Source organism: Ambystoma mexicanum, chromosome 3q (genome assembly GCF_040938575.1).
Source record: "Ambystoma mexicanum isolate Mex_15411 chromosome 3q, UKY_AmexF1_1, whole genome shotgun sequence".
In the NCBI taxonomy this organism is placed as follows: Eukaryota; Metazoa; Chordata; class Amphibia; order Caudata; family Ambystomatidae; genus Ambystoma; species Ambystoma mexicanum.
The window spans coordinates 467,029,952-467,054,014 of record NC_090926.1 but is presented as its reverse complement, the minus strand read 5'-3'; the positions used below and the strand labels follow the sequence as shown (position 1 = coordinate 467,054,014).

The window sequence follows — 24,063 nt, the reverse complement described above, 5'->3', positions numbered from 1 at the left end:
TGACTCTTTGCCGAACATTCGCCCTATTGGACCCTCAAACTGTTTTCCAAGACTGTTTCACCCTACATGTAACTGGTTTCACAACGGTGCCCTGATACCTGAGGCGCAATTAAATAGTTCTACTAGACTGATTTGCTGTGGCTGCTTAGGGAAGTAACCGCTTTGTAGAGTAGAAACCTTTTTTCCCGTCTGTAGATCGATTTCCTTTAACTATAGCTTCTCCTCAAACTGAACTATAGCCTTTCCAGTTCAGAACCGGAAATTTGCAGATCATAATTTCAAGTCTCTAACTTTGAAACATCTAGTTTTAGTAAAGCGGATTAGTATTTGGAGTTTGGAAGCATTGCAGTTTGCAGTTGCACAACAAAGCTTATTGTATGTGCTATGTCTGATTGCACTGTGCAATAAATTGGAAGGCAGTGTGCTTGCTACAAGCTAAATTGTTAGTCCTCTAGAACAAGAAAGGCAGAAATTCGTGACGCCACTCTAAATGCACATGATTGGGGATGATTGTGATTGACCATGTTGGCTCAGACAGTTCACTGCCACGTCCAGTTAGTCGTAGACTTCGAAGTGTACTCTGGGTATTGATGCTTATGCTGTCTGTTGCCATTTACGGTTCCCATGCCCCACTTATTAACTTGTGCAAAATCAATGGGGAGATCCCCTTTAGTTCCTCTTCTGTGGTACTGCTCATTGAGCTGACAAAGCTGATGACTTCTATTGTGCTTCTGCTCATCTGGGACCGACAATCTCCTGGACTTTCACTTTCTTGGCGCCTCGCTGCTCCTTTTGCCATTTCTGCTTTGCTCTATGGTGCCAACAATAACTTAGTTGTCCAAATGCAGCACTTTATGGACCCAAGCACCTACCAAGTATTGAGCAACTTGAAGATCGGCAGCACAGCCATGCTCTACAGTGTGTTTCTGAATCATAGACTGTCGATCCGCAAGTGGCTAGCACTTTCCTTGCTTGTAGTGGCTGGTGTTTGCTACACATATGGGGGTATTCGTGACCTGCAAAGCCCACCTCTGGAGATGCAACTCCACATCACTCTGCCTGGCCTGGGAATGATGTTCGTTTACTGTCTTATCTCTGGACTGTCTGCTGTATACACAGAGCTCATTTTAAAGACCCAGCAGCTGTCCCTGAACTTGCAGAACCTCTACCTGTACTCTTTTGGAATTATGATGAACTTTTTGTTGCACATGGTTGATGGCCAGCGCCGTGGGTTCTTTGAGGGATTCTCTGTGTGGGTAGCGATAGTCGTGGCTAGCCAGGCTCTCAATGGACTAATCATGTCTGCCGTTATGAAGCACAGCAGCAACATTACCAGACTCTTCATAATTTCCAGCTCCATGCTGGTGAATGGGCTCCTTTCATACTTGCTTTTCGACCTCCAACTCACTAACTTGTTCTTCCTATCTGTCCTGGCAATTGGCCTCTCCGTTCAACTGTTTTATGGATCGAAATGAGCGAGATGCCCCCCAACAGTAAGTCGATCTTGCAATACTCTCCTTTTGAGATGAGAAATGCAATTACTTATTTCGTGCACAGATGTTCACAAAGTCCCTGGTTATTTTAACCTTTGTTTTGTTTGTATGTTTAACTTTTTCAACATTGGCTTATCCTTTATTGTTGAATTTGTATATTTATAAATCGGTTTTGTTTCATTGTGTCCCCACCTAACAAAGCGTGTTAATCAAAAAGATGAAGGTAATACAATTGTACCAAGGGCTGTCAAACACACTTTTTAACATCAGATATTGGTCTCTAGTGCCACCTATTGTGCCAACGTTTGATACAGCTGACTTGAGTGTGCCCTTGGTTAGCAGCACTGGAAATAAAAAATTCTTCCCGTATCATTTTCCTTTTCCCTTACTCTGCCACTGAGGTTAAATCAGTTTTGTATCTGCGAGCTCTTGGGTTCTTTGTGTGTATGAACCCATTCTTCCACCACTTCCCCAGTACACAGATGCCCTGTATTTGTGTTTTTCGACAATGCTCACTAAAGACTCCCTTCATCCTTAGCCTTCTTCAAGCTCCTGAACTGTTTAAACGTTTGATACGCAATGACTTCAGTTTCATTCCAGCTAGTGACCTAGAATTCAAAGCCCCTAACTGCATCAGTATGGAGTTTGTTGGCCCACCGAATAATTAATTCCTGTCAGGTTTTTAGAATGAGCAAACAAATATTTGAATTAGCTCCAGAAGCTGTATTTTTCTGTTTTCTTTTTTTTTCTTTCATACATTATCATTGTGGACATGCACAAAATCTAACCGGTGGATCTACAAACCCAGCCATTCTCTTGTTAACCCACATAACTATGCACTTCGAAAGAGTAGGAGGGGTTATGTTTAAAGTTGTTATACCTGCGTGGTTTCTTAGTTCAGTAACACCATTCACTCGGCAAAGAGTGGCTATGTTTTAATGTAACATTTTAGGCAGTGATTCAATGGAGCGTTTAGCTGCCCCAGTGTCCTATCACATTTCCTTCAAATTGAATTTTATTTTTAATTGGCGCCGAAAGACTTGCATTGTTTAAAAACAAAAAATAATTTATACTTTTAATGGGCTTTTCAGGTTTATTTGTGAATCCCCTAGTTTGCTGCAGAGCTCGGTTAGTACCAAATGGCAAGTTCCTCGATTAGTGTTTCACATTTGTGGCACTCGTACCCTTAGTGAGATTGGTCCAACAAACAGAAGACTTATGTCATTTTACTTGCTTCCCAGTGGATTTGGACTTGGTGAACGAACAGAATGATTACTGTTTATACACCTCATATACATTCTATAAACAAAGGGGCACCACATTTGGTAAAATAAGAAGTGATAACTGGTCTGAAAATCATTATTGTTGGTTTCTCTCGTTTATCATGGAAAGCGGTACAGATCAAAGGGGCCACGTAAAAATAAAAAATAAATAAAAAAAAAACAGTGGTTCTATTGTTCAGATCTATGCTCGACAGGTGAATGGTCCTGGCCTTTTGTTGAGGTGGCCTGCTCTATTTTTAGCCGAGTAGCATCAGTTTTGCTGTTTGCCATTCAAATGTAAATACAGTGCCATCAATAACTGGAATGCTCCCTGCCCTTTTCAAAGGCTGGGCAGATTACTGCTGCTGCTCGATGACCAAGACCTATTTTCATCTCAATAAAATGTAACTGGTTGAAATGTTCAGTTAATTGCCCCTTTATTAGGTTTTCTTTTAAGGTCTTCTAAATACAAATTGTATTTGAGATCTAGATAATTTAAATTGAAATTACCCCCTGGATTTCAAATCTATAGGAATGCCTAATTGCAAGGAGTGGCTTCCAACTAGGAATGAGATTTTACTGTGTTACGGCATTTAACTATGGGTGACTTGGTGCACTTGTGGATATTTTTAATTAAGTCACAAATGCGCAAAAAGTAAAGTGTGCATATGTTAAATTTATGAAATGTGTGGTTGTAAACCTTATTAACTTTTTTGGTAGTTTGACGTTTTGTTCAATATGTAAATGTCTGTTAAACTTCTCTTTGCTCATCCTGTGTTCGTTTTCATGTTTCTGCAAGATGTATATTTTTCAAGGTATTGTTGCCTGGCCTGTAGGAAAATGAAGCACATTACCAGCATATGGCCCTCTATTTACCTTTTTATTTAAAGAAACCAGATGTTTGTAATGCTCCAGTTTTACCTAAAGTTTGACCAGATCCTGTGTGCTTAAACAGAAGTCTTTTTCTGTTTCCTTTTGAAATAGAAATTTGCATAGTTCTACATCTACTTTGTGAGAAACCACTGGGTGGATAAAAAGAAGGGAACTGTTTTTAAAGGGCTTGCCTTAACTCACACTATTTAGGATTTTGCTTGGATGCATCCTCAACAGAACACTACCTTCGAATGGATTGTGTCCTCCAACGTATTCCACATCTTTGACATGTAATGTCCACAGCTGTGTTGCTTCAGAACTTTTTCGGCAGAGGGCACCCTGCATCGATGGTGTCAGGTCGATGTCCCTCGAAGGCCTCCGTTAAGGGTGACGTCATCGGATGGTCTAAGTAGGACGGACGGCGTCCGTACCCTGTTCTGATTTTTCCGTATAAATGTTTGCTTCGAGAACTTGGTGAGCCTCGTGTTATCAACTTCGAGATGTCTTCGACCCCTCCCACCCCGCGGTTGGGCTTTAAAAATTACAGGGACTGTAAGTCCAAGTTGTCCATCACGGACCTGCACTGTATCTGCTTGTGGTGTCTAGATGAGAGCCACGGCAGATGACTGCTGGAAGTGCCAGTCATTGACTGCCAAGGCCTTGCAGGGGAAGATGCAGGTAGGTCGGGTATCAAAACCCTGAAAAGCCAAGAAGTATACTGGTCTTTCCACTGACGAATCGAGGAGTGACTCTCCCCGTCGGAAGTAGTCCAGGGTAAACTCTGTCCCGGAGTGGTTCTCGCCACTTGTCCTCCTTGTCGAAGTGGTGTCACCAGTCACCTTCCTCGTCGGATGATGGCTCAGTGAGGAAAGTGGCTTGTCCCCCCTACATCCTCTACTCCGGAGGAGTGGGAGGCATTCAGGGAGAAAATGTTGGAGATTTTTCGATTTCAGGGCACTGCACTGTCCGTGCCTTCAGTTGAATCTGGCGGGGGAACGGTCTCGTCCGACATTCGCACGCCTTCAGGCCCGGGAACTGTTGAGGTCCCGTTCAGACGAGGCTCCGGTAGATCGCCAGAGACGTGCCATATCCAGGTCCTCGTTCCCGGCGAGACCGTCCAAGCCTGGGAAGGTGTTAACACCGTCAGCGCCATGCCCATCGAGTGCAGCTGTCAGGGCCTTACCGTCGACCAGGCCTTCGGTGCCCTCAACGCCATCAGGGCCTTGAGAGGTCTGAATTTGCCGGTGGAGGCCCTATGGTGGATCCTCCGAGAAAGGCTCTGGTTAAGACTGTGAGGCCCCCTTTCACTCTCTGCAAGATATTTGAGGAGAAGTCTGATGTGAGTTGGAGCCTTTTGATGCTCCTGAATTCCTGACATGGTTTTCTCGGAGGACAGTCAATTGGAGGATCTGTGTCAGTCTTTACATGATGCCAGTGTCCTGGACTTCTCCCCTGAGATGAGTTTGGCAGGCCAGAGCCTGGGGCTCATACTTACTCCTCCTATAGGAGGTTGATGTCGAGGGTTACGGAGTACCTGGGAGTGGTCTGGCCCTCCAGTTGAATTCAATCAGGATGACCTGATTGACATTTTAGATCAAGGTCCGTCCACTGGCCCAGTGTTGCTTTTTCACGTGGCATTACAGAAAAGGGTGGCTGCTGCTTGGAACACCCCGGAGCCTCCTCCGTCGGTCAAAATGTAATTGAATAAGAAATACCGGCCATCCTGTAGCGACCCCAGCTACCTATCCACTCACCCCACTCCTGAGTTTGCTAGTTCAGGCGGCCACGGCCACCTCGAGGCAGGTGGCGTACCCTACCATCCCTCCAGACAGGGACGACAAGTGCTTCGATAGATGGGCACGCAAGGTATTTTCGGCTGGGAGTATGGCCCTTAAATCGGCAAACTCCACCTGTGCCTTGGCCAAATTTTCACATACTCTGTGGAATGGTCTCTCTGGCGGCTGAGCATATTCCGTAGGGGAAGAAAGGGATGGGTTCCTTGCTATTGTGCAGGATGGCAAGGATGCCATGTGTGAATCCCTTCAGTCTGGGTGGACACGGCAGACAGTGTCAGCTGGTCCGTGGCTGTGAGCACCATGATACGCAGGTTTGCGTGGTAGCGGAAGTCCGGATTTGCACCAGACGTACAGGCCCGTTTTCTCAACATGCCCTTTGATGGCTCTCCTTTGCTTGACAGCAAGGCTGACGAGAGCCTTGAGAGGTTGCAGACCTCCAAAGCAGCTGCTAAATGTTTGGGCGCAGATGTGCCTTAACCTCTGCCTTTTCGTCCTGGGGGACAGCAGTGGAGGGGTTCCTTTGTTACTGCTCCTCTTTTGGTAGAGCGAGAGGAGCGGCCAGTCAAAGGGGCCACCGTAAGGGTCTTTGTGGTGGACGGGGACGAGGTGCCAAAGCAGCTCAAGCAGCTGTCTCTTTGCCTTTAGGCGCTGCCACAGCCGCTCCGATCTATGAGGCCAGGTCTCATTGTTTGCCGGTTGGGGGCAGACTGTCTCAGCATCTCGAAGAGCGGCGAGCTATTACTTCAGATGTGTGGGTTCTGGAAACAATAGCCTACAGCTACTGCCCACCCTTTCTAAATCAGCCTCACGACAATCCACTGGGGAACCTCTTTGAAGAACCTGGATCCGCTCCTTGTGTAGGAAATCTTGACCCTGCTGGAAAAATGCACTGTAGAACAAGTGGCTATGGCGCAGAGGTACAAGGGCTGGTATACCCCATATTTTTTGATTCTCCAGAAAGACGGAGGACTGAGACCCATCTTGGACTTGCGTCTCTTGCACAAGTTCCTCAGGAAGGACAAGTTCAAGATGGTCCCTCTTTCTCAGGTCCTTCAGGCCCTTCGACTTCAGGATTGGTTGGTGTCATTGGACCTACAGGATGCTTATTTTCATGTTGATCCATCCGAAGCACAGAAAATACCTGAGGTTCGCCATTGGCAGCTTGCACTTTCAGTTTCGGGTCCTGCCATTCGGGTTGACCTCCGCCCGAGGGTCTTCACCAAGCTCATGGTGGTGGTGGCAGCGTATCTCGGGCGGGGGGCTTCGTGTTACCCATAACTGGACGATCGGAGTACGTTCTCCCGAACAGGCCTTGGAGCTTCTCAGCCTCACCTGCCACTCCCTTCACAATCTGGACTTCTCCCTCAATTTTAAGAAGTCGCATATGACGCCTTCCCAACAGCTCCAGTACATCGAGGCTGTGTTGGACACATCCTTGAGGTGAGGGCTCATCACGTTGACCAGATGGTCGACAAATTTCAACATGCTCAGTCTCCGGGCTTTCGAATTCTTAAGGTTGCTCGGCCTCATGGCATCCTGCGTTTTCCTGGTGCCGGAGGCCAGACTGCGGATGAGAACCCTTCAATGGGCCCTCAGGATGCAGTGGTCCCAGTTCTTGGGGAAGATGTATCTCCTTCAGATTTCGCTCGCAGGATCTTCTGTGGTGGGCCAGTGAAGGGAATCTGATGAAGGGAGAACCATTTTGGCAACCGTGGCCGGAGGTGACGGTAGTGACGGATGCTTCCCTCACAGGATGGTTGGCTCACGCTAACGAGCTGACTGCCAGCGGTCGTTGGTCTCCGTCGAGTCCAGACTTCACATAAATCTTTTGGAGCTGAGAGCAATCAGGTTAGCCCTGAAGGCTTTTCTGCCGTTTGTGTGCGGGCAGAGTATCCTTATGACAGACCACACAGTGGCCATGCATTACCTCAACAAAAAGGTGGTGTAGGGTCGTTCCCGCTGTGCAGGGAGGTGATACAGCTCCAGTTCTGGGCAATACAGCAAGGAATCTCACTGTTCGGCAGTTCATGTGGCCGGATAGGAGAATGCGGCGCCGCACGCTCTTACCATGCAGAGCGCAGTCTCCCACGAGTTGGAGTTGGCTCAGGAAGTCCTTCAGGAGATCTTCGCCTTTTGGGGAACCCCTCAGGTGGATCTGTTCGCGACCAGTGCCAACAGGAAGTGCGAGACAAGGGAATTTGCTCTGAGAGGAGCTTTAGGGGAACAGTTCGTCATGGATTGGTCATTCCCACTTCTGTACGAGTTTCCTCCAGTCCCCGTCATTCCTCAAGTTCTAAGGAGGTTGCAGAGGTTTGGGTCCCACATGATCCTAATTGCTCCAGATTGGGTGTGGAGAGCCTGGTACCTGAACCTTCTAGAAATGTCCATCTGTCCTCCACGACGGCTACCCCACAGAGTATCTTCTCCCACGTGAGCAGGGTCGGGGGGTGGCGGCATATGTATTGGCTTCTCAATCCAGAAGTCAAAACTCTCAACCTTCACGCTTGGTTTCTGAAAAGTTGAGATAAGGATTGGGACCTCCCGAATGACGTGAGGTATTGCTTTCAGCCATGTGTCCGGCAACCAAATCCATGTACTGTTGGCTTAAGAAGTTTGCAACTGTTGCAGAGAACACAATGTCGATCCTTTTCAGTGTTCCCTTCCGATGATTCTTGCTTTCTTTGGCCCACAAGGGTCTTCAAGTGGGTACCATTAAAGGTTACCTGGCAGCGCTGTCTATTTTCGAGCACTCGTCTGAAGAATGTTCTTATTTTAAGATTCCTTTGATTACCCAGTTTCTAAGGGGGCTCACAAATGTGTTCCCGCCGCCCCCTTTTCAGGTGCCGGTTTGGGATCTGAATCTAGTCCTGAAATTCTTGATGGGTGCTCCGTTTGAACCTTTGCACTCTTGTCCTTTGAGACTGTTGACCTTCAAGACCATTTTCTTGACTGCCGTTAGAGCTGCTCGCAGAGTGAGCGAGTTGCAGGCACTTTCGTCTAAGCCACCCTTTACTGTGTTCCACAGGGATAGGGTTGGACTGAGGGTACGTCCTTCCTTTCTACCTAAGGTAGTGTCTGAGTTTCATTTGAGCCAGGTGGTACTTCTGCTTTCTATCCTCCTCCTGGTAAGGAAGAGGAGAGACTACATAGGTTGAACCCTAGGAGAGCTTTGAGCTTTTATAGTTCTAGTATGTCCAGGGTCGGAGTGGAGACCAACTTTTTGTGGGATACACTGGACACCGATTGGGCCAGGCTGATTGCTGAATGTTACAGATTGTCTGGCAAGGACACCCCTGAGGGTTTGCGAGCTCACTCCACCACGGGCGTGTCTACATACACGGCCCTACAACGGGGGGAGTTCCTGTTAAAAATATTTGATGCTGCGACGTGGTCTGCCATCCACACCTTTTGTCAAGCATTACTGCCTGGATAATTTCCATGGTGAAGATATGGCCTTTGGTAAAGCAGTGCTCTATTCTGCCATCTGATTGGGTATATTCAAATTGTTCTCCCTTCTCCGTTCACGGATACTGCTTTTGGAGTCTGTCAAAGGTGTGGAATACGTTGGAGGACACAATCCATTCGAAGAACAAGTTACCAACTGGTAACGTTCTTCGACTGGATTTTCCTCCGATGTATTCCACATTGCCCTCCCAGCCTGCCCCTCTGAAAAATTTCCCATGCTATAGCGGCTTAAGTTTCCACAAGGCTATGTGCAGTCATGGAGGCTTGGTGTGGCACACTTTGTGGGGGGGGTGTCAAACATGAACTGAGGCTACGGGCGCCGTGCGTCCTACTTAAAACATCCGATGACGTCCCCCTTGACGGAGGCCTTCAAGGGACATCGACCCAACACCATCACCTCTGCTGAAAACGTTCCGAAGCAGCACAGCTGTGGACATTACATGTCAAAGATGTGGAATATGTTGGAGGAACATCCAGTCGAAAGAATGTTACCAGTTTGTAAGTAACTTGTTCTTCTGGGCATTGGTTACTTCAAATATCCTATCTTTTTTATGTATGCCTGCTGCCGCCATGATAATTCAGTCATGTAGGGAACGGGTATGCGAACACTGTGGTTTGGATGGACCTGGGCATTGCATGTGATTTAGAAATCTGCAAAGAGAACCATAGGAGTGTGCACACATTTGAATTTGGCCTTTTTCCATATGCATGTGGTAACTCGTCATCTGGACACAGTCCTGCACCTGTGCATGGCAGAGATGTACATGACTTTTTCTTCCCCAAAGTAATTCACCAGCTGCCGCTAGTCAGAACGTTTCGGAATATTAGACTAATCTCACGGATTCCAATAGTCATGCACTACCTTGGGCTTTGTAATCACACGTGGTTGTGCGTAGGTGCAGTGACCCTGCACGCTGCAATTCGTGGACTTCACTAGAGTGAACATAGTTTGGGCAAAAGCCATTTTCCCAGAAATGTTTATCAATTCTAGACCTCCAATGAAGTGTAACTTAGTCCATCTTGATCGTCCATAGTCATTAAAAACAAAAACTAAGAGGATTCAAAACCTAGCTTTTAGGATCCCGTCCGGTATGGGCCCCATATTGAACCAGTTTCACCACTCTTCTGCTCCAACGGACTGCACCATGTAGACTTGCCACAGAACCATCTGTTCCCATTGCTGGAACTGGCACCCCTCTGCCACAGCCATCTAGCATTTCATTCATTTTCTGCATTTAGGCAGTGACCAGTTAATACACAAGAAGCCTTTCTAAACTATATGGCTATAGCTAGAATGGGAAAATATGCGGTCTAATTACAGTATTGCCACATTTTTCCCACGATATATTTGTTTTATTTATCAAACCAAATATGTATATAAAGTGATTTGTTTCTTGAATAATTTTGTCAACTGCTTCGTTTTCATGTTGTTTCTGCAACCAACTTTTGTCCACTGTTTTGGAACAAGATCAAGAATATACAACTGGTTAAGCATCTTGCTGAGATCCAAGTTCTAATTGCAGCTTTTCTACTTGACCGAATTGTGTGATCTGGGGCAGAAATCATCTCCCAGATCCTGTGGGTGCCAGAAACTGTGCTTTCTGTCAAAGTAAAACCTGACCTATTTTTGTTTCTTGCCATGTCAAATGTGGTATACTTGTCTGATATTAAGAAAGCATTGGCAGAAATGCTTTTTTGTGCCTCTTTCGCCAATAAATGTGCATTCAATTTTCCTCTTGCATCCAGTCGCTCCACTTCGCAACTTGTTGGGCGTATCTCATTGCTGATTATGCTTGATTTGTCAGCTGCTTTTGATGCTGTTAATCACGCCATGTTATTGTCTTGCCTAAATTCTCTTGCAAAGGTGAACAATACCACCTTTGTGGTTTGAGTGCTAAAAGATGGAACCCAAAGGGGAAAATATTGCGCCATTTACCTTGCACTATATAACCCTTAGTTGTGCAGTTCTGCAAGGATCTCCCCTTTCGGCTCTCTTCTTCAACTGCTGATGAACACTTTCACAAATTCCAACTGCAGTTATATGCAGATGATTTTCAAATTTGTTAGTTTCCGGTCCCTCTAAAATCTTTTCCCGACTTCTGGTAGGACGAACAATGGTTCCTAATTGGATGGTTAACAACGGCGTGCCGCTTAATCCTGCAAACACGCCCGCTCTGTGGTTGCTCATGCTGTTGACGACATATTCTACAACAATCTCCAGGGCCTTTTTATCACCGAAACCTGGCTCACACCCACCTCCTCACACATCTTTGACATCCTGTGTCAGTTAGTATTTCTAACATAATGACCACACTGGGAAATCCAACACCCACAACCAGCTTGTTCGAATCCATCCCATGCTGATTCCCATTCACAAACAACAATTTGGTCACCTTCCACCTCATTTACAAGCTACCTTCGGGGGAGTGTTCACTTCGATGACTTCCAACCATCACTGCTCCTGTAACAATTTCTTTCTCTTGTAGCCTCTTTCTCTGAGACTTCAATGTCAGAGTCGCAACCAGTAAAACCTCTGCGACTCCATACTCTCCACTACCAACTCATGACCGCCAATAATTCATACTCTTCCCCCAAACATGTCAAAGTTAACACACTTGACCTAGTCTTCGCCGCCTCCATTATTACCTGCATGGACTTGCTCCCTCTTGACTGGACAGACCACACCGCGATCCCTCTACTTTATCTTGCACACAATTTTCCATGTTAAGGCCAGGCTAAACATCCAGTGATTGACCGCTGCTCTTTCAAGAATACCCCACTAGACATCCTAAAGGCAACCTTCGCAACATTCATCATTCTGGGATACAGCAGCCCTTGTGGAATCATTCAACCACTCTGTCAAAGAGGTAGATGATGACCATGCACCCGAAAGCCTATCAGGGTAATTCATAGAATTTCGCAGAAAAGTGTCGCAAGCGGCTGGCGCAGAGTGTCCGCGTGCGATTGTCTGCGCCAGGCACGTGCGCTAAAACCGATTTCCGCGCACAGCGTATTCATGGATTTCAGGCTCCCAAACCAGCCGTGGCGCAGAGAATCGCAGCGACGCTGCAGCAGCGCCAGTAACGCCCCCAAGAACGCCCTCGCGCAAGGAAAAGCCATCAAAATAGCTAAATCATCGCAAAGGGCTGCGCTAACCCTGGACCAGTTCACCGGGCTGGCAAACAGCAAACGCCAAGCGGGGAACGTGTATTTCAGGGGTGCGCGGGAAGTTCCACACGCGATTGGCCCCGTGCAAGCAGGGTACATGTATTTCAGGGGTGTGCGGGAAGTTCCACACGCGATTGGCCCAGTGCGAGCAGGGTACGTGTATTTCAGGGGTGCACGGGAAGTTCCACACGCGATTGGCCCAGTGCGAGCAGGGTACGTGTATTTCAGGGGTGCGCGGGAAGTTCCACACGCGATTTCATCAGGGTACGTGTATTTCAGGGGTGCACGGGAAGTTCCACACGCGATTGGCCCAGTGCGAGCAGGGTACGTGTATTTCAGGGGTGCCTGGGAAGTTCCACACGCGATTGGCCCAGTGCGAGCAGGGTACGTGTATTTCAGGGGTGCACGGGAAGTTCCACACGCGATTGGCCCAGTGCGAGCAGGGTACGTGTATTTCAGGGGTGCACGGGAAGTTCCACACGCGATTGGCCCAGTGCGAGCAGGGTACGAGTATTTCAGGGGTGCACGGGAAGTTCCACACGTGATTGGCCCAGTGCGAGCAGGGTACGTGTATTTCAGGGGTGCGCGGGAAGTTCCACACGCGATTTCAGCAGGGTACGTGTATTTCAGGGGTGTGCGGGAAGTTCCACACGCGATTGGCCAAGTGCGAGCAGGGTACGTGTATTTCAGGGGTGCGCGGGAAGTTCCACACGCGATTTCAGCAGGGTACGTGTATTTCAGGGGTTCTGGGGAGTACTACACGTGAATTGGCCGTGTGGGTCCTCCCAGGTGTACGCTCCACAACCTCCACGGCCCCTGCAGGCAGCCCACACCACGGGGGACTACCCTGCACCCCTGCTCATGTCCCGCAGGCAGCCCATCCACCATGGGCATGCCCCCCAGCCAACCCATATGTCACCTTGCACTACTGATCAACAATGCATGTCTCCCACCACCCCCACCCCCCAGCAGTGCAGGGGCATCCTCCACCAGGCCCCCACTCATGTCTCCCACCACCCCCACCCCCCAGCAGTGCAGGGGCACCCTCCACCAGGCCCCCACTCATGTCTCCCACCACCCCCAAGCCCCAGCAGTGCAGGGGCACCCACCACCAGGCCCCCACCCATGTCTCCCACCACCCCCAGCCACCACGGGTAGCCTCCACCAGGCCCCCACCCATGTCTCCCACCACCCCCAGCCACCAGGGGCACCCTCCACCAGGCCCCCACTCATGTCTCCCCCTCAGCCCCCCAGCAGTGCAGGGGCAGCCTCCACCAGGCCCCCACCCATGTCTCCCACCACCCCCAGCAGTGCAGGGGCACCCTCCACCAGGCCCCCACTCATGTCTCCCACCACCCCCAGCCACCAGGGGCACCCTCACCAGGCCCCCACCCATGTCTCCCACCACCCCCACCCCCCAGCAGTGCAGGGGCACCCACCACCAGGCCCCCACCCATGTCTCCCACCACCCCCACCCCCCAGCCACCAGGGGCAGCCTCCACCAGGCCCCCACCCATGTCTCCCACCACCCCCCAGCAGTGCAGGGGCACCCACCACCAGGCCCCCACCCATGTCTCCCACCACCCCCACCCCCCGTCTCCCACCACCCCCACCCCCCAGCAGTGCAGGGGCACCCACCACCAGGCCCCCACCCATGTCTCCCACCACCCCCAGCCACCAGGGGCAGCCTCCACCAGGCCTCCACCCATGTCTCCCACCACCCCCACCCCCAGCAGTGCAGGGGCAGCCTCCACCAGGCCCCCACCCATGTCTCCCACCACCCCCACCCCCCCAGCAGTGCAGGGGCAGCCTCCACCGGGCCCCCACTCATGTCTCCCACCCCCCAGCCACCATGGGCAGCCTCCACCAGGTCCTCACAATCCCCAATCATGTGCGTCATGGTCAGCCTCCACAGCCAAAAAGCCCTACCAAGTAACCCATTCACCCACATGGAAAAGGAAATTACATGTTACACCCCCAATGTTCATAAAGCTAATGAACCCATGTCCGTCACACACAATGGTTGCAATTGAATGGGAAAACACCCAGCATGACATGCATGAAAGCAATGAGATGATACCACACAGTGCAGTATGAAAACAAAATTGTATTAAAAATAATGCAAATGAAATGAAACAAACTACAATGGGAATGAAAAAAAGAGAAGCTGCATGTCCGTGTAAAAAAATAAAAACACCAAATCCTAATCCAAAAAAAATGCAGTCCAAAGTCAAATGAAAAATAAAATCAATCCAATGAAGAACTATGTACAAAACATCCAAGGGTCCATGAGCCCAACTGAACAAAGGAAACCTACAAAAAACCCTAACTAAAAAGCAACTATATACAAAAAGTGGAGCAGTGTCCGTCGACTCCAAATCATAAGAACAAAGAAAGGAAACCTAAAACTAAAGAACTATATACAAAGGCGGCGGGCAAGTCCAGCGGCTCACTCCGTGGTGTTCCGGCCCAGGGCATCATCGAACTCCTGTTCGATGTCCCGGAGGCGGTCCAGTTCCATGGCCCCGAGGGTCCGCGGGGTCGACGCCGTGTCCTCCTCCAACCCCCTGCGGATTGCCTCGAGGCACTCGGCCTGCCTCAGGGCCCTCCGCATGGAGTTCTCCGCCCTGACCATTGTGAGCCGCGCCTCTTCCGCCCGCCGCCGCTCCGCACCTATCTGCTGGCCCAACCGCTGCCACACAGAAGACACACCCCGTCCTGGGTCAACCTGCCCTCCGGCCGATGCCTGCCCCTCCGATGTTGAAGGCCCCGAGCCTTCATGGCTCCCACCACATTGCTGCTGCTGCTGCTGTGCCTCTGCCCGTGTACTGCCTCCTGCTGCCTGCACATCCTCCGCCGGCTGGGGTGCAGTTGTTGATGTGGCCACCCCTGCTGGACGTCCGACTCCCGACTGTGGCAGGGATGCCTCCTCCACCAGCCTGGCCGCACCGTCAGAGGCAGCTCCACAGGGCACCCAGGTGACTGATGGGTGGGAAGATGGCACAGAGGACGACTGGCGCATAGGGGGTCCAGTTGAGGAGGGGGTCGGAGCAAGCCCCATCAGACGGAGGAATCCGGCCTGGGTGACCTGTCCCAGCAGGCTGACGTGGTCAACGAGCCATTCGAGATGACGTGCAGTCTCTCCATGAAAAGACTGCAGGTCACCTCGCATGGCCCGTTGACGCAACGCCACACCAGCCAGGACAGGCTCGACCCGGACCTGGATAGCCACGTCCGCAGGCAGAGGAAGGCCAGTTGACGTCGGCTCATCCCCTGCCTGAAAATGGGTCTGGACGTAGGCATCCCTGCTGGTGCAAGATGATGCAGGGACAGGATCGGGGACAGGATTGCACACGGGCACCTCCGCGGCCGCCTGTGCTGCCTCCTGTCCCTGGTCCTGCACTGCACCACTAGCACCAGTGGGATCCCCACTTCCAGACCCCGTCTCTGTGCTTGCACGGCCTCCTCCTCCACCAAACCCCCCACCAACCTGGATGACTCCGTGCCATCTTCCCCTGTTGGGCCCTGTGGGGTCCCAGCTGCCCCTTCTCCTGCCGAGGAGTCCAACTCCAACCTCCGCCTCTTGGACCTCCCCCCGGCAGCTGCGGCCTGGGACGCGGCACCGAACTCCTCACTCCCCGACGAGATGACAACACGGGAGGGGAGCCGGGCCTTGCGTCTCCGGCTGGCAGTGGGATCCCCGCCGCTGTGCTCCACAGCACCTTCTCCGCCCTCTTCATCAGTTGACGCTGCAGACAGGGAGAAACAAAACACAGGCATCAGGGCACCGTACAATGGACACATACACAAATGACAGTTGCACATGAGTGGCATTGGCAAACCTCAGACATGTCATCACAATCCCCAACACACATGTCATTATAACTCGCACACATGAGCCATACCACAGCCATATCGCAACTGCCACCACCATCCCTACACATACAACTGCATGAGCAGCCAAAGGTGAGCCAGACATCACATGCAACACAGGAAGTGCACCACACATGTACACACACCACCACACTTGCATGCATGTGTACACCTCTGCCAAGTGTCGCACTGTTCAGACGGGCATCCATGTCACATCTGCCAATCAGGCTTCCACATACCGCTGTCACATGCATCCATGTTGCATCACTGTTGCACCCTTGTCAAATACACACACATGCACATGTACACAGTTCTCATACATGCATCCGAAAACAACATACATGCGTGACATCACGGACATGTCTACTTACATACACATTCATCCAAACATGTGTGCACACACAACTGCATTTGGCATGCAAGCCTACACACACAAGCACCATCCATGTCTCACACATTACAGCCCTCGCATGTGTCAGCCCCACGGCCCTGTACACCCCCACCCATACTCGACCCCATACAAACAGATGTGCAACCTGCACACTATCAAATAATCACCACACGCACTGCTCACAATCAGGATGCATGTACACTCACCACTCGACTCCAGACGGGTCTGCTTCTCTAGGACCTGGACGTGGAGCGCTGGGGATATGCGTTCCAGGACCCTAATCTGTTCTTCCGACAAGTGGCCCCGGCGCCCCTTGGCATCCGCTGCCTTCAAGAGGCGCCGGGCCTTGTTCAGGGTCCTGGACCTGAAGTCCTCCCAGCGCTTCCTGACATGTTGTAAGTCCCGGACTGCCACCCCCTCCGCGTTGATGGCAGTCACGATGTCAGTCCAGATCCGAGTCCGTCCTTCCTTGTCGGCGCGGGAACTTCCAAAGAGGGCATCATACTGCCCCAGGACTTGCTCCACCAGGACACCAACTTCGGTGGCACTGAAGCTGGTGCCCCTCTGCCTCTCTGGCCGGGGGTTGTCAGTGGTCACAGATGGTGTTTGCCCCGACATGACAACCCCAGAGGCAGGAGTGGGTGGGCAACTGGGTCCTGGGGCTGGGCTGTGGAGCGATGGAATCCCAGTCGGGAGTCTTCAGTTCCAGCAGGGGTGGTCACAGCAACAGCACCCCTGGCTGATGTGCAGGCAGCAAATGGCAGTGCACGTGGGCAGCAGGCAGTCAGGCAGCAGCAGATGGCAGGTGGGAGCGTGCTCGGGGCTCTGGGGGGCAGTAGTTCGGCCTTCTGGGCAGGAGCGTGGTCTTCCATGTGCTTACGCGTGGTCAGCTTGATACAGAGTGATTTGGCACGTGAAAATCCTGCACGTCAGCGTGAAAATCAAAGAAAGGCCCTTAGCGCGTAAGCGTGTCAGCACGCATACGCGATTCTATTGGACCAAAGGCCCTTAGCGCGTAAGCACGCATACGCGATTCTATTGGACCAAAGGCCCTCAGCGCGTCTGTGACGTGACCCGCACGGGTGTTTCCCACACAGCACGTGATGACCGAGCACACGTGGAAAGACTGCACGTCAGAGTGTCATCGGACAAAAGTGTGTGTACACGCGATTGGCCTATGTACGTGTATATCAGGGGAGCGTGGGCACTTAAACACGCAAGTACGTCAGCGCACCTGTATCCCGGGGTGCGCGGGAATTTCCACATGCTATTGGACTGGGTACTGGATTTCAGGGGTGCGTGGGTCACACGCTCGCCTACAACACGCGCAACGCATAAATTTGTGCGCCAACGGGGGGGGGGGGGGGGGGAAGGAGGAGGAGGAGGAGGTTATTATTAACACCCAGAACCAGCCTTTTCGGGATGCCTGATGACCTCACATCACCCACCCTGTGCTCCCAAGCACTCAGCCCCCTGGAGAAGGTCCTCAATGTACTGCACTTCTTAGCCACTGGATCATTTCAGCGGACAAGTGCCATAGTGGGTGTGGTATCACAGGCCACCCAGTCACGCTGCCTACACCAGGTCTTGAACATCATCACTGCACGCCCATCAGTCCGCAGGCACATATACCTGCAGAAAGGCATGCTGTCGCCCTGGATTTTTACGGTGTGGCACGATTCCCCAAAGTGCTAGGTTCCATCGACAGCACCCATGTGGCTCTACGTCCCCCCAGGGCATCAGAGCACATCTATAGGAACTGCAAGCACTGGCATTCCATCAACGTGCAGGTAGTATGTAATGCCAAGGGAATCATCACCTCAGTATATGCCAACTATCCCGGGTCCACCCACGACAGCTTCATTTACCGAATGTCCACCCTAATCCGGGACCTAGAAGCTGGGCGGCATGGCGATACATGGCTGCTTGGTGAGTATGAATGCCACTGCACATGCATGCATGTACTGAGCAAGGTCACAACCCCACCAATGATACCAATCACCACCTCCACAGGGGACAGTGCCTACCCTCTCAGCCCCCACATGATGACGCCAATTCGGAACCCCACCACGCCACCCCAGGTAAGATATAACACAGCCCACATTACAACCCGGGGCATAGTGGAGCGCACATTCGGAGTGCTGAAGTCACGCTTTCGCTCCCTTGACCGTTCTGGCGGGCAGCTGTTGTACGCTCCCCCAGTAGTGTGCAGGATCATAGTGGCAGCATGTGTCTGCACAACGTTGCAACACGCCGGGGCCTGGCCGTGGACATGGTGGTGGCCACACATCCCCAACCACATGCACAGCCGCTGCGCATGGGAGGGGAAAGGGCACGGGGGGAGGCAGCCCGTACACAGCTAGTGGCTAATTAATTCACATAGTAATCACACCCCTGTGGAGTGCACACTGCCCTGGCACATTCCATCTGACAATCAATGATGACTCAACCTGACACTGATCCTGAATGTCTGGAGAATCAACCGTGAAAACCATATCAGCCTGAGATTGTTCACCTAGAAGTGTTACAATGTGTGCATCCCTACCCACACAGACACCACCAATGCAGTTTTGTGAAGAAACACATCCAAGCAGCTAAAATGAATACCCACTTGCAAAATGCAACAAGAGGACAGTGCCATGTCAGCCAACCCATCCCCAGCACCGCCACACGACACACCGTGCCATGTCATGCCATTTGCAGGTAAACAAAGTAATCCCCACAACATGACACTAGTGTCACAATGTACAGTGTCCCTAATTTAAACTTGCAACACCTGAAATGCTCACAGTAATGCAGGACCAACAACAAACTTGAGCAGGTACTACCATTAACATGACATCACAAATGTAATAAATTAGTAGTCCCACCACCTGGAAATGCCTGCACTCCCACCACTACCAACTGTGCAGTGTTGGCGCCATGTAGAGTAGTAGGTGCACTGCTGCCAACATGGACCCCATCTCCAAACTAGAGGGCCTTGTGTAGACATGAGGAAGGGACCTGCAAATTGGGAGGTAGACACAGATGATGAGTTACACATCAATGCAACATGCAGTGTACAACACAACCGCAATATGCACTAGGAATGTATACACAGTATTGACCAGACTACCCACACATGTAGTGGGAGTCCAATGTCACCATGTACGTCAATGTCACTTGGGCACACCCTTTGCAAGCCCATGGAAACGGGAAGCAGGAGGGGTGTGTGTGACTCAAACCCAAGCATCCGAACCAAATACATGACAAGCCTGCATGTGCCCAGCCACAATGCAGCGTATGCCCACAGGAACCACGGAAGGCAACAAATTGTCCCAAAAAAATTGGGAAAAATAAATTGGAAAATAAAAATCAAAAATGGCCATTGATGGGCCCGGGGGGGGGGGTTTGGGGAGGCCACCCAGGAGGTCCGAGGACAGGGTGCACACCAAAACCCACCTGTGTGGATCCTGGGAAAAAAAAACACCTCCATGGGCTCATGGCCTACACGTCTACCCTATTGTGGGAGTATCACTGCTGTCGCTATTATCACCCTGTGCAGCTGCATCCGGAGGTGGTTGCACTATGGGAGGCAGCCCACGCAAGGCCCTAGTCTGCTCCTCCATGGCTGCAAGCATGCGGGTGTGGTAGGTCTGGTTCTGGAGGATGAGTGTGCGGAGGTCCCCATGCAACAACTCACGGGATGCCCGGACCTCCGCCCTTGTTGCCTGCATCTCAGCTGAGAGCGTACGGGTGAGACGCTCCAGCTGCTGTTCTGTCCTTTGGTGTGTTGAAGCCTCAAGCTCAACAAGAGTGGTCCTGAGGTGAAGGAGCTCCTGCCTCAGGGCTTCCCTGTGGCCCTGGGACTCTATGGAGATGGCCTCCTGCAGAGTCGCCAGTGCCGCCCGCCTGTCCCTGTTGGACGCCAACATGTCCTCCCTGTGTGACTGGCAGATGGAGTCGGTTGCCTGCTGTAGTCGCTCCATCAGCCTTTCAGGGGGGACAATGGAAGTGGCCACCCTATTCATGGCCTGAGCCATCATCTCGGATGATGCTGCCTGTTGGGTTGCCATACCGTAAATGGATTGCTCCCATGCGGTATTGCCAGGTGGCGTACGGCCACCACGTCGGCGGGCACCACACCTGTCTGGGGCAAGGCGAAGTGCGCCTTGCTGTGCCGGCACTGCCTGAGGCTGCAGGACTGCATTCCCCCTCTCATCTGCTGGCCCAGGAACAGGATCAGATGTCGCGGAGTGTGACCCTGCATCCGTAACCACCAAAGGCGTAGCTGCCAACACTGACATCCCCATTGAGGGTTCTGACCCTGGTGCAGGTGGGTGGGACAGAACAGAATCCCTCCCTGGAACACTCACCTGCGACGGCACGTAGGTCTCATCATCCGAATCAACACCTGAGTACAGCTCGGGGGAGGTGCAGCCAGAGACACCCCTTGAGAGCACGACCTGCAGCACTTGTGGGTTCTCACCCACCACCACACCACGTCCCTCACTGGTGGTTGGTCGGCCCTCGGACCCCTCCTGGGTCTGCACCATCTCTACAACCCCAGCAGTATCAGGTGCGTCTTCCCCTGCAAAGACATAAAAACAAAGAAATGGAAACAGGCATTAGCACCATGGCACACAATGAGGGCTGAGAAGCAAGAGAACCAGTACTTGATTGACACATGTCCCACGTGACTAAAACCCTCCCATGCATGCACCCTCACTGCATACGAAGGGCAGGCAAATGGCACACACTTATGACACCAGGATGGAAGATTAACACATTTTCTGCATGCTGCCTGGCAGTGGCATCACACATTGGCCTGTGATTGCCAGGTGAAACACACATGCCATCACACAGATGGCATGTACCATTGCTATTGAGTGAAGATGGAGAGGAGGGCAGCACCTATTCATTCAGTCCAGTTCCCGCATGTAATAGCTTTTCTAATTCAAACAGGTCAGATTTTTCACCTGGAGCTGCCAGTCCAAAATGGTCCAATTGCACAGGGACATGTGTGAACAAATGATATCCAGGTAACAAAGTCACTCCACTTTACCATTGCCATGTCAGACATGTGACTAGAGGACTGCGAAATGCCTAGTAAAAGTGGTGGAATGCAAACAATCTGCCTGAATGAACAGTGAAAAATAAGCAACAATGTTGTGGCAAGGTGACACTTCAAGGGCAACTGGCATGCAGTTGGGCTAGATGTCTACTGTTGGCAGAAGGGATACTGCTATGGCCTAATGCAGCTGCGCAGGATGTATTGCATGAAGCACATGGCTGACCCATACGACTCAGGCGCATGCACGCTCACCTGGCACACAAACAGAAGCCCTCACACACACACCATGCACATGGATGACCCACACATGCATGTGCACTCACCGGACAATGCCTCGTAATCAGGCAGATCTCCCACGCCTTGGATCTGTTCCTCCGTGACGTAGGTCCCAGCGACTGACTCATGTGGAGTGAGTTCCATGTCTACTACTGGAGACCCACCTCCAGTCACTAGAGTTGCGGCATGACTTGAGGCCAGTTTACTCTTTGCCCTGTGCTTTAGGTCATTCCAGCGCTTATAGCAATCATTGGCTGTGCGCCTCACGATTCCAAGGGCACTTACGATGTCCGCAACGGTCTGCCAGTGTGCCTGGCGTTGTGCAGGTGTGGTCTTGGATCCTGCAACAATGACCATCTCGTTATCATGTGCGGACACATACTCGACAAGTGCATTCAGTTCGTCATCCGTGAAGCTGGGCTTCCTGGACGGGCCGGACTGTGCCCGACGAGCACTCTTCCTCTTCCGCTTGGAAGGTGGTGGTGATCCTGAGTGTCCTGCGCCGCTCTGGACACTAGGGGCAGGAGCCCTGGTGGACTCTGTATCAGGAGTGTGGGATTGCACACTCAGCATGTGAGTTGGTGCAGGCATTGGCTCAAGTGTAATGGTGTCAGGGGGAATGTCAGCAGGATGGACTAGGACCGACACTGTCCTGGCTGGGTGTGTGAGAGCTGGGGTGGATGGAGCCGCAGCTGCCCCTGCAGCCTCTCCGCCCTGCCTACTTGGGGCAGCAGATGACCTTGCTGCCCCAGATGCACGTGGCATGATGACATCAACGTGCACCAGCGCACGTGTCATAGGCCTGCTGACCTGGAAGTCAGCCATGGAGTCAGCCAGGTCTGGTGCCACAATGGGCTGGTCCAACAAGGGCTGAGCATGGATGGTGTCAGCCACATCAGCCTCAACGGGGGGGGGGGGGGAATTATGGGTGCCCTTGACTGGTCCTCCACACATGGGGGGACAGGCTCACCCTGCAAGTAACGACCACGTCCCCTACCGGACCCACCACGGCCACCACTTGTGGCTCTTCCACCTTTGCCACCCTTACGGAATCCTCGCCTCCCAGCCATGGCACTGATGTTAATGTGCGTATGGGAGTGGCTGTAAACTATTGTCCTGGGCAATTGGGGGTCAAAGGGGTTGGGTACCAGATGGTAATTCTACCCTAGTGCTCTAGCAAGGCTGAATGTAACCCCTGGGGAAAGATTACGGGTCACGCTACGCACAGGAGCCCCAAAAAAGGGAGATGATGTGCACGCAACCCCTCCTAGACCACGTGTGCAGAAAGAAAAACCTGCACTACGCTGTGGCACCCAGTAACACAAGAATGAACGTATGCGTGTCACACGCAGCCTAGAATGACCTCTGAAGGGGTAGGCTACACACGGGGCAAGCACAGATGTTAGATACGTGCGTGACTCACCGTCTGCCGGGTAAAAGAGCGTGAAAAAGGAGCGCGTTTGGTTGGCAACACCCCCGCCAAAAGAAGATTTGTACGCTGTCTGAGGAGACAGGACAACAGTAGAAGGGAACACTGTTTGAGGGAACAGGCCCAGGTAAACCAGTAAAAGAGAAAAAAGAGAAAAAGCTGTCAGAGGTAACAGGGAATACGAACTTGAAACGCCATGAAGTAAATCGCGTGTGAAACGACAAGAAGTACACAATTCACCCACTCGCTCTCCACGAAAAGCACGTACAAGGAAATGGTGTTCTACACGTACCTTTTATACAGGCCCACACGTCCAGCGTCACTTACGCGGCGCGTACGCGCTAGGGCCATTTCCACCAATTACACGCTTTGTCACTTCTGCGTGTAGGGCCATTTCCACCAATTACACGCTTTGTCACTTCTGCGTGTAGGGCCATTTCCACCAATTACACACTTTGTCACTGCCGCGTGTACGCCCTAGGCCCATTCCCACCAATTACACGCTTTGACACTCGGACGTGTCTTTCATTTTTTTCACACGCAACATTTTCAAACGTGTGCCCAATTCAACGTGCACGTGACTTAATAGACGCGCATACGCTGGCGAAGCGTTTACGCGCTGAGTGCCTTTGGTCCAATAGAATCGCGTATGCGTGCTTACGCGCTAAGGGCCTTTCCTCGATTTTCACGCTGACGTGCAGGATTTTCACGTGCCAAATCACTCCGTATCAAGCTGGCCACGCGTAAGCACACGGAAGACCACGCTCCTGCCCAGAAGGCCGAACTACTGCCCCCCCAGAGCCCCGAGCACGCTCCCACCTGCCATCTGCTGCTGCCTGCTGCCCACGTGCACTGCCATTTGCTGCCTGCACATCAGCCAGTGGTGCTGTTGCTGTGACCACCCCTGCTGGAACTGAAGACTCCCGACTGGGATTCCATCGCTCCACAGCCCAGCCCCAGGACCCAGTTGCCCACCCACTCCTG

General features: G+C 51.7%; 1 protein-coding gene across 1 annotated transcript; it reads left to right on the top strand.

Annotated features, from left to right (window-relative positions):
• Positions 1-506: 506 nt before the first annotated feature.
• Positions 507-10,622, top strand: SLC35A4 (solute carrier family 35 member A4). The gene has a single exon (XM_069654238.1). It carries the CDS (start codon positions 507-509, stop codon positions 1,473-1,475), a length of 969 nt encoding a protein of 322 aa, XP_069510339.1. The 3' UTR covers positions 1,476-10,622.
• The last annotated feature ends 13,441 nt before the right edge of the window (positions 10,623-24,063 follow it).

Coding starts and splice junctions, on each gene's coding strand:
- SLC35A4 (XM_069654238.1), top strand. CDS start 507: ATGATTGTGATTGACCATGTTGGCTCAGACAGTTCACTGCCACGTCCA.